The following is an 11226-nucleotide window of genomic DNA, read 5'->3' on the forward strand; positions in this document are numbered from 1 at the left end:
TGGCCAGGCCCTCAGTGAGGAAACAGCTTCCCACAGGATCAAGTCTGGAATCAGCCGTCTCAGGGACAGTTCTAAGACCCTAGGCTTAAACCATTGGTCCCATGGCCCAAAAAAGTGGCTCGATTCAGGAGCCAGCCTGCAAACTGACCAAGAGGATACAATAAGGAATAAAAGAAGGACAAATTTCCAAACAAGGCAGACCAGAGGACTCCTACCTCAAGTAGGCAGGAGACCTTGGAGTCTATAAAGTCCCATTTTCATTAGTAAAACAAGGCAATGTACCAATCATAAAATCCAAGGTTCAAGAAACTGTAAATGATTGATGAAGAGCAAAACATCCTTGCATCCAGATATGTAATCATTTCTGGATTAGACCTCTGCTGATGTTGTTCTGTACCAACTTTATTGTAAGGATAAGCATTCCTGCGCACATACAAGGGAGGGGGAAGCATTCTGCTGCCTCTCCCATCTCCAGGAAAGGTCCACAAGGCCTCAGTCTCTGCAGCTGATCACGTAGTCCCGACTCCTACAGTTAGACATACAAGGTTGATCTAAATGCCACCAGAAGGATGAGGTCAAATCCTGGTACTCCATGACTGATAGCAGCTGATGTATATAGCAGTACAGTGCCATCCACCTTTCCCCAGTAGGTACTGGCCTCCCACGGTCCCATTGCCAGGGCTCCACCATCAGCTGTCACTGAAACGCCAGCCCTTGTCTCTTTCAAGCAGCCATATCTATGGATCCTGTACCTTGCCTGGGGCCTCTGCCTGCTGAGCTCAAAGAAAAGGGAAATTCCCTGTGGGCACCCTGCTGTGCTGTCTGTTTCTGCAAATACAGTTAGAGGTGTGGAGTAGGAGAGAGGTCCAAGGCATTTCACTCTGTTCCATGGCCTGGCCTCAGGCTCCTGTGAGGCCCAAAATGGGCTCAATGCGCTAAGAGCACACATCCTGCCCTTCTCTGTCCAGAATGTCTGCTGTCGGCTGCCTGCCATTTCCTGACCTTAAAAGATTGGAAATAAGCACAGAAACTATAGGTATGAACACTTTTTGCTTCCTTTTTTCTTTTCTTGCTTTTTTTCAGGACATAGGGTCTCTCTGTATATTGAAGTCTAATTCGGAACTCACTGTATATCCCAGACAATCCTCCTCCATGCCTACCATGTTCCTTGGGTACACTGAATTGACACTACCATGCACACATCCACACCCAGAGCTCACAGAGTCAGACATGTCAGTTTGTAGGAATTCCAGCTGCTAACCCCCAGACAGGGTCAATCAGATGAAGGAAAGAACTACAGTGAGCATAGCGGGAGATTTTGTCCATGACATACTGGAGGGTCTGTACGTGTCCCTCCTGCCTCATTTCTTCTTGCCTTTTCTCTACCTTGCACAACTCTGATGGGGATGGGTATTGTCATGTACTTCTGAAGGAGCTGTGTCAATTAGCTCACAATTGCTATATTTAGCAAAGGATGAATGGGCCCACCCCAGTGGGCGGGAACAGAGTGGCGATCATAAATAGTTCCCTCTGGTTGACCTCCTCAGTCTGCCTAGTCCTTCTTCCGTAAGTGCCAGCCCAGAAGCTGCTCTGAAGCCATGGCCCTCGGTCTCCTGTGTCTGGGCCTGACCCTGATGGGGACCCTGAAGATCCAGATTCAGGACTTCAATCTAGCTGTGATCCCAAGCCCACCACTGAGCAAGATCCCTCTGCAGCCAGATTTCCAAGAGAAGCAGGTAAAAGCTCTGGAAGGGCAGCTGCAGGGAGGGACCAGGGGACAGGAGTAGAGCAAGGGAGAGGCTAATGGCTTCAAGGGAGTGTTGAATGGGCGCACTCAGGGAATCCAGGACATGTTCATGTCTGGTGGATATCTTTAGTCCCTCCTCGGCAATAAGAAAACTGAGGTTCTGCAAGCAGCACCAGCCTCTGGCCCAGGGTCACCATATCCATAAAAACTCAAGGCTAACTCCTCACCTAGGTCCCTCTTGGACCTGGAAGACCTAAGCTCCTTCCAGTTTCTCATGGCAGCCCATTCCCTGAGGTATCAGAAGGGACAATGTGGCAGGGGTGGCTCTGGGAACATCCCTGGGTTCTGCCTGTCATGAGCCCTTTGCAGTTCCAGGGGAAGTGGTATACCATAGGTTGGGCACAGAACACAAATTGGAATCACAGACTAAGCCAACTACTCAAGTTCAGCTCCAACTACAAGCTGAAAGATGACCACAGCTACAATGTCAGCTCCACTTGGTTCAGGTAAAGCCACCACCTCCTGGGGTTCTGATGGCATTTTGCTGTTTAGCTAAGTGAAACTCATTCATCTCACTGTTCTGAACTTAATCAGTCTTATCCCTTCCTCTCCTTGTTCCTCTTACCCTCCCTTTTTATCTTTTTCTCTCCTTCTATTTATCCCTCCATCTCTTCCTCCCACTCTTCACCCCTCAATTCCATCAATATTGATGGACAACTGCAAAAGAAACACACACTCAGGAGAAAACAAGAAGAAAATAAGTGTCCCATAGGGGAGAAGGGACACTGAACCGAACAGGGGACTCCACCCAAGGCAGGAAGATGACTTCAAAGGAGCCAACCTGTCTGTATTCCTAGCAGACTCAGCTCCACATGCTGGTGAGATGAATCACAAGTTTGAATCCAGTTGGGGCAAATTTAGGAGACCGCATCTCAAAACTGAAAGTAAAATAAGGGCTATAGATGTAGCACAGTACATTACCATCGCTACTGTTACCACCTTAAAAAGGAGGCACAGGGTCTGATGGACTGTGAGTCACAGAGCCTCACCTTAGGAGGCAGCAAAGCAGCCAGCATCAGTGTGGCCACCTGAGCAGGGACTGATGAGCAGCCAGAGGGGAGCGCTCCTAGGCCAGTCTACGGGCATCTCACTCTGAACCAGGGCCTGACGTGGGGCTCCTAAAGGGGCAAAATCTTGGCACAAATGCTGCAGAAAACTGCAAATGTATGGCTGGGAAGTCACAGAATAGAGGTGACAGAGAGAAGCTGTCATCCATCTATAGTGAATTCTGGCACAGGCCACAAATTGGATTGCAACTGGAGCATTTAAGGGGAAAAGGAAGTGTGGCTTAGGAACCCTGACTGTAAGTGCAGGGGTGGGCTGGACTCAAGGGAGAGGTCAATTTTGCCTCGATGTATAGGACAGTAGTTGGCATGGAGCAAACTGGAAGTTCAACGGAAATTGCCAAGAGCGATAGAAAAGGGGAGCAGTAAGATAAGAGCAGGGTCAGAGCCTGGGGTCTGTGTGGGACAGGCTGCCCCAGAGAGGAAGCGGAGGAGACAGTGAGTGCTGGAGGGAGGGTCAGGCGGCACCCACAGCAGACCAAGCAGAGGCTCAGAGAGAAGGCCCAGGGCCGTGGATGTGGGCCAGGCAGGCTACCTGTCATGGTGGGGGACAGGCTTTCATGAGCTGGGCTAGACTGTGGCCTTAGCATCTTGCTGTAGCCTTGACCCAACTTAACACAACCCAGGGGACCAAGCCTGTGTCTTCCCCCTGCTCACTCCTGCTCTATCTCTCACTCTCACAGCAACCACGTCTGTGATCACAGGAGCGACACTATACTTCCAAGTGGCCAGCCGGGCCAGTTCACTCTGGACAATTTGCCAAGTGAGTCTTGCATGAGAGGACCACTGGGGCTGGGACTTGGGAGCCAGTGCCCTTCCAGAAGGACACAAGGTTGCCTGTATGTCCACATGGAAACTCTCTGTGAGAAGTCCCTCCTAACGGCTGGGGAAGAAGGAGACATCCTTTCCTCTAGGTCAGGAAAATATGTTCCCTTGGCCTCCACATGCAGGTTACAATGGATTACAGAACTACACTATGAGAGTGGTATCCACGGACTACAATCAGTTTGCCATGGTGTTCTACAAGTTGGTTTTCAACAACATAGAGTGCTTTGAGCTCATGCTCTATGGTGGGTTGTCACTATCCTCTCAGGGACCTGGTTCCTGGTCATACCTGTGGGAGGGGTCCCCAGTCCCTCAAGAACCCAAAATCTTCTCCAATTCAAGGCCCCATTTCAAACAGGAGGTCTTTCCACAGACCCTCCCTAAGCAGTCTGAGGCCTCATTCACTCATTGGACAGTGTTTATGTTGTGAGGCAGAGATGGTGGCCCACCCCTGTCATCACAGCTGTGGGTAGGCTGAGGCAGGAAGATTGAGAGTTTAAGGCCATCTGAACTGCATAACAAGACATCATCTCAAAATCATAATATAAATTACAGAAGTCTCTTTGTTGCCCACTCACCTCCATCTTGGCCACAGGGAGAACCATGGGATTGAGCCCTGAACAAGAGGACCTCTTCTTCAACTTTGCCAAATCTCTGGGCCTCCCTGATGACTACATCTCCTTCATCGAGCCCATGGGTAATGTTCACCCAGAATGGGGGCAAGGTGATGGGGTATCTGTCCAAGCTTGATGCTGCCCCACCAGGGAAAAGGGAGAGGAGAGACTTAGTATCCTGATTCTGTCTCTGAAGTGATAGTGGCTTCTACATTGTGATCTATGTGTCCCCAGAGATCCTGGCCTCAGTTGCGTCCCCTGACAGTTTAGCCAAGGTCTGGTGCATGAAAGTTTTAGGGCCAAGCCCAAGTTTCTCCAGTCTCATTTTCCTAGGCCGCCTTATCTTCATACCATGGGCCTAGGTATGAAGAATAGGTGCTCTTCTGAGCCACCTATTCCCCATACTTTGGGTCCGGTCATTTTCCCCTTGTCCTGGGGCCTGGTCATACTGGTGTGGAGGTGTCCTTACTTTCAAGTGGTCACCCCTTGGCAGGGGCCTCCATTCAGGCCATGCATGGCCACTGGCTGAGGAGCTGCCATGGCCAACAGGTAAACCAGCTGGACTCTTTTACGCCCTAGCAGCTGTAAGGTCCAGCCATTTGGCTTTCCCGTCTCCCTGCCCTCAATTCAGGGGAGCCTCAGGTCCTCTTCATCTGGGCCAGGCTGGAATTGAGGCAGCCAGAGGAAGTGTAGTGGTCCTGGGACAGAGACCTCATACAACACACACACACACACACACACACACACACACACACACACACACACAACCCTGCCTCTTCTTTCTCCCCAACAGAGAACTGCATGGACTAGTGAATTTGCAGTAAGTTTGGCTGGCAAGGGGATGGGGGTGATGGGAGACCAGGGTGGTTTGGGGATCTTGGAGCTGCCTTTGTTCTTCCCCATCCCCCAGCCTGAACCCCAGCCATCTTTATTCTGTTGTCCCCTCTCAGCTGCCTCCCACCTCTCTATTCCCGTTCTTACTGTCATTTCACCCCAGGTGCCATCCGGCTGCAGCCTGAGCCACACAGCTAGTGAGAGAGCTGGAAGACCCTTCTTACTGCTTCCCACCATCTCTACAAATGCCAACCCACTGATGGAGCTCACTCTTTGTCCTAAATAAACACCTGCTTCCAGGACTCCAAGACTGTGCTCTCTGTACACTAGACCATGAGATCTGGAATAAACAGAGGGTGGGCTCAACCAGCATCCCTCCCAAGGCCTGCTGTCCCCAGAACCCTAACTGTTAGGGTGCAGAGACAAGGCACAAGGCAAAGAATTCCAGGCTCCCCTGCAACCATCATTACCGCTGGCTGCTCTGAGTGTGTCCTGGGCAGAGCAGTGCTGTACTCATCCTTGCTCTGACTGAGCACTCCAAATCACAGCTTAGAGCCCACTGTCAGAGCAGCCTAAAGAGGTATTCCATCCAAGAGAAGCACTTAGGCCACAACTCTTCGCCACACTCAGTCATCTGCAGCAGGTCCTACAGCAGTATCCCCAGCAGGGATGGGGAGGGGAGGGTCCTAGAAAGGTGTAAGGGATCCTGTGTATCCTGCGTGTTGCTGACCTAGACAGGAAGGGGCATGGCAATGAGGCTGTAGACCTATTCAAGGCAGGAGCTGGGCAACAGTGCGGTGTTGCTCCCTTGTCAGTAACCTGTGGACCTGGTGCTCACCATTTCACCCTACCATGCGGGGGCCATGGTTATGCTAACCCTATTCAGACTACTGCCCCCACCAGAATGATGCCCAAGCCACTTGGGGGTACATTCTGAAGCCAGGGTAGGGGCAAAGTGAGGGAATATTTTGCACAGAAGTCAGCCTCCTGGGAGAAGACTCATAGCTGGGCCTGTCTGGCCTGAATGTATCCAGTCCCCAAACACAGCACTGACTGACGCTCCAGGTGGCTATGACACACAAGAATCTTTCCTGCCTCTTGCCCTTTGTCAAGGCAGCAGTCAGAATCAGTGCAGTGCTATAGAACTCCAACTTCCCAACCAGAGACACACATTCTACCACTTTCAACTTGGCTGTGGGACAAGGAGATTTCCCATCAATGTCTGCCTCCACCTCAGTCCCCCAAAAACAGGATAAGGCCAAGACCCAAGCCCGTTAGTGAGTGTCAGAAGTCTGGGTTAGACTCCAGGATAAGACCTTTCTTGTGCCACTTGAGTTTCTAACTAGAGATATTTACTGTGCCTGACCCAGAAAGGTTGCAGGCTGAGAGGGACACCTGGAGTCTGCTGGCCATGGCCCCATGAGCTGGCCAAACATGCAGAATCTTCATCCTGCACCCTGGTACGTGTGATCCCCTTAGCCCAAGCAAGGACCTTTCCCATCGTCCCTTGCTCCTGCTGGGACTTTCAGAACACAATTCTCAGGGCACAGTTCCTCCTTTGTGTTTCCTTCCTGAGTGACTGGAGGCATGAATTTCCTATTGCCTCTGAATAAGTTGCCACAAACTCCCAGCTTATAACAGCATATATGTACTTACTTTGGATCTGGAAGCAAAAGTTTTAATCAGTTTCACTGGGTTGAGACAAGTCTGCAGGGCTGTGCTCCCTGGAGTTGGCTGGGAAAGAGTCCACTTCCCCACCTTTTCCAGCTTCTGAGGCTTGACTCCCCTGAACTCCCTTGACTTCCCTGAATTGCTTGACTTGTAGTCTCTTCCTCATTCTTGAAAGATGCAGTGCAGCATCAACACACCCTTGTCCCTCACGGGTCCTCAGTCGGAGGTAAGAACTATAGAGAGCCCTTCCCGGTCCTCATTGTGGCCCAGGAAGTTTACATTTGCAATCCCATGAAAAGTTGTTGGAATTCTAGTGAGTTAATTCCAATCTACCACTTCCAGTGCAACCCCTGGTGAGAATAAAGACACCAAGACATATTTGTAGTTATGCAGAGCCAAGGGATCCTAAGTCGAGCCATGATGATGGCCATTCAGAACAAAGGCCTCCACCCACGGTAGAACCCAGGTGTAGTGGATTGACAACTGGTGGTCAACTTATAACCCCCAGGTGAACTGAGTAAGCATGGCACTGGGTGTGGGAGGCCCACCTGGGGACTGTTGCCAGCAGCATAAGAGGCAAACCTGGAGAAGGAGAAGGAGGCTATTGGAAGTGGAGAAAGACTGTTGGGAGCTGGTGGAAGCTGTAAGGAGTCGTTGGTTGTTTTGGAGGAGCTCATCATGCTGGCTTTCCTGATGAACTTGGCTGTTTTCATCCCCCGAGGAGCTCAGGACCTTGTTGACATGATAATAGCTTCAGTTCACTTTGGGGGAGCTCTGGTCCTCTCTTTGAGCATTGCTTCCTTGCTCCAGAGGGGAAGATGATGTACTGTTCATCTCCTAGAGAAGCTTGCTGCATTGGCTTTCCAGATGGGAACTCAGCCATCTTGATCATCGGAGGAGCTTAGGAGTGTTCTGGACTGAGAACCGAACCTAGGTACCAACCCACAAACACCAAAACGCATGGAGCACCAATTGAGATTTAAGAATGAGCCTTTATTAGCTGGCCAGTGACTGACTGAGAGTCTCCACACAGGGTAGGATCAGATCAGCAGCAAACCAGGGGTGAGAGCAGCTTTTAAGCCAAAAAACCACATCCTGCTTGGCAAGAGAAGTCTTTGTGAAGCAGTCTTCTGAGAAACTATAGAAACTTTAGGAAACTTACAAGAAAGGAATGATACATTTCAGGGAGTTTCAGGGAGTGGCTAGAACGCAGAATGACACAGGTGGAAAGAACAAGAGGGGGAGTAATCAGTAATTTTTCATGTTCTTTGTGAGGCCATGCATGCCCCTTGTGAGGCCTTTACACGGACCTCACTGTTGCTGAGGATGGCTGTAGTACCTTTTGGAGGAGCTCTGGTTCTTCTGAGCATCACTTCCTGGCTCCAGTGCAGATCCCTCAGCCTGCTAGCGCAGATCCTTCATCCCACTGGCACAGACTTCCTAGATTCCACCACTGACCTTTGGTCCCTCCCAGCACAGATCTGTGAAACAGGCCTGTGTGAGACATCGTTATGGGCTCTGGGCCTCCAATTGGATTCATGGGAGGCATTGTTATAGGCTCTAGGCCTTCAGCTGGACTCATTTAGGACATTATCATGGGATCCAGGCCCTCAGCTGGATTCCTGGTCTATAGTGGGTGGACAGATTTCCTGCACTCTCTTGTATACCATTCTTTGGGTGACTACTATAAATAACCTTATAAAATATGTGTCCTATATTCTATTGTTCGCCCCTTGCAAAAATAAGCCCCAAACCAACACACCAGGTTTTATTAATTCATGAAGAAAGGAGTGGTTTCAGGATGAGTGACTGTGAGAATCATGGGAAGTAGGTGAGTGCCATGAGCTGGGCTAGGTAGGAGGCCTGAAATCACCTCTGCAATATGCCGAGAGAAGGATGTGAAGAAAGAATAATCTGCATAACACAATTAGATAGTATCTAATGTTTTGGGATCAGTGGTTCAACTCCAATGTGTAATCTTTCAAGCCCCAGGAAGTCATAGCCTCTATCTCGAGGCTCATCCCAGCCAACGGCAGGGAGCACTGGCTCTTCATCCCACCTCCTCCCAGCTCACACATGGGAGGAGCAGGAGTCCGGGGAACACACCTGCTGTCTTCAAAGACTGCCATCAGCACCTTGGCCAGACCAATGTGCATTGCTTAACGCCAACTGAAGGGATAAATAAAAGTCCTAGCCAGCTCTGTACATATCAGTACATGGAAATAGGGTCAGATTTAGCCAAAATGAAGACGATTGCTCCTCCTTTAAGGAGAGTCACCCAGGTGGTCCTCCACAAACAACAGTCAGCAGACCTGGATGAGACACCTTTTTGTGGTCCCCATTGTCACACCACCTGGGTAAGGGAGGATGCAGGCCTTTTCCAGTGCAAGCCAGGGGCTGCCATTCTAACACACTTGGTGACCCATCACAACTCTGCCTTCCTCTCACCACCTGAAATCTATCCTAAGGCATGACCCCCTCTACCAAGCATGGCCTACCCTCTCAGGCATCCAATGAGAGAACAGGACACTGCTTAAACCATCAGGCCTCCTGGCCACTACAGCTACAGGAGTACCAGGAGGTGAGTCACTGTCCCCTGGGACATGGACCTACAATTCAGCTAACCCCTCCCCAGGATTACTCCTCTGAATGCAAACTAGAAGTGAGCTTGTTGGCTGGCTGACATTGAGCATGCATGCCTTTCCTCACTAGTACATGGGTCAAGATGTGATGGCAGCTGGGCAACCTTATCCTGATGGTTTCTCTGATTATCAGGCATACAAAGCATGTTGCCTGGCTAAAAGACCACCATGTCTACTACAACACCAACAGGAGGGGTACAGAGAGTCCTTTCCTACGGAGACCATGACACACAGTCCTGGAGGCACTTGAAAAGGGCCAGAAAGAGTGGGAGCCTCATATCCTTTCCTTTCTCTTCCCAGTTATGTTCTGCCTCACAGGAACTGTGCCTACTATTAGGTCTAAGGCTGTAGTCTGGGATGATTCCCACCTGTGCACAGGTATAGCAATTGAGATCCCTACGAGAAGCACTGAAGACCAGGGAGGAAAGCTCAGTACCAGGTAAGGGTGATGTGCAGCCTCTGCATGCACTCCAACAGATGTGGATGAGATAGAGGGAGCCCAGGTCAAGGGTCTGTGAAAAGGAGTCTCCCAAGGCCATAGGAGCTCTCAGAGACTGCTTGTCTGGTTTTATTCATGTAAAAGGGAAGCTATAAAGACAAGATGGCATAGAATAATGACCTAGCCTGCACACACATCTTCCAGCCTCTCTAGGGCTGGATTTCCTAGACCTGGGCCTAAGCCTCCTCTGTCTGATCTTCTAGTGTGGAAACCTGGGGATGGTCACACCCAGCTACCCAAAGACAGGTGGAGCTAGGGAAAGGTGAGCAGTGGGTGAATTTCACTTTTGGTGTGAGCAGTACCGTCCACATCCTCTCCTCCAGCCCTGCCCCGACCCCATCCTTTGTCTCTGATGCCTCACCAACCTCCTCCCTGACCCAGTCCAACTCTCACTTAAGGGTCAAGGAAATGGGCACAGCCTCCTTCCCCTAGGCCAGGTGAATAGGCAGAATATTCCATCAGGTGTGGCTTCTGCTGTGGCACAAATGCATGTCTCCACCAAACCTATAAGTTGGGACATAAGACTCAAGGTGATAGTATCTAGAGGTGTGGCTTTTAGGAGGTAATTAATTCAACCCTTGTGAGTAGGCCTAATGCTTATATAAAAGGACTCCAGTAGGGAAATAGTCAGGACATTTTTCTCCTTCCATCTCCTCTCCATGTGAGTACTCCTAGACAGTGCAAACTGTGAGGAACAGGACAGACACCAAGCCTGTTGGTCCCTTATGCATCTCCCAGCCTCCAGAACTGCAAGAAATAATTCTCTATCCATTAGAAATGATGCCATCTGTGATGCTTTTTGTTAGAGCAGCAGAAACAAACTGAGACAGCTGTGCACCGCTCTGTTCAGGACCCCAGTTCTCACACAGAAGAAAGAATGGGGACTCTGTGCAGGAAAACTCCAGACCCCACCAGCCAAAAAAATCATCATTTTGGACTCAATGTGTTACCACCCCCGCTGAATGTCTGACTCACACCTGGCTCTCCCCTCTTAGGATCTCACAGTGTGAACTAAACTTCCACACATGAGCCCTTTGGGGACACGATAGCAGTCACCATGTCTCCTTAATCTTTTCTTGGCTATGGCAGTTCCTCAGTCTTGGCTTTGATCACCTTGATAGTGTGGCATGAGACCTAGCAGGCTGTCCTTGAACTTACTATGTTGGGCTCAAAGGCAGACATTTGTAATCAATGATCAGCCTTTCTCCTTTTTTTCTCCCTCCCGTGAATATGCCCTCCTTTTGTTCCCACTTATCATTTTACCTCTTCA

At 50.1% G+C, this 11226-nt stretch overlaps 1 protein-coding gene across 1 annotated transcript; it reads left to right on the forward strand.

The window, feature by feature from the left end:
* The first annotated feature begins 1584 nt into the window (after positions 1–1584).
* Positions 1585–5439, forward strand: LOC102020855 (neutrophil gelatinase-associated lipocalin-like). The gene is made up of 7 exons (XM_013509401.1): positions 1585–1736; positions 2117–2253; positions 3555–3634; positions 3822–3941; positions 4292–4393; positions 5104–5130; positions 5308–5439. Exons 1-6 carry the CDS (start codon positions 1599–1601, stop codon positions 5118–5120), a joined length of 594 nt encoding a protein of 197 aa, XP_013364855.1. The 5' UTR covers positions 1585–1598; the 3' UTR covers positions 5121–5130; positions 5308–5439.
* Positions 5440–11226: the final 5787 nt, after the last annotated feature.

Source organism: Chinchilla lanigera, unplaced genomic scaffold, assembly GCF_000276665.1.
Source record: "Chinchilla lanigera isolate Chin_1 unplaced genomic scaffold, ChiLan1.0 scaffold00169, whole genome shotgun sequence".
Classification (NCBI taxonomy): domain Eukaryota; kingdom Metazoa; phylum Chordata; class Mammalia; order Rodentia; family Chinchillidae; genus Chinchilla; species Chinchilla lanigera.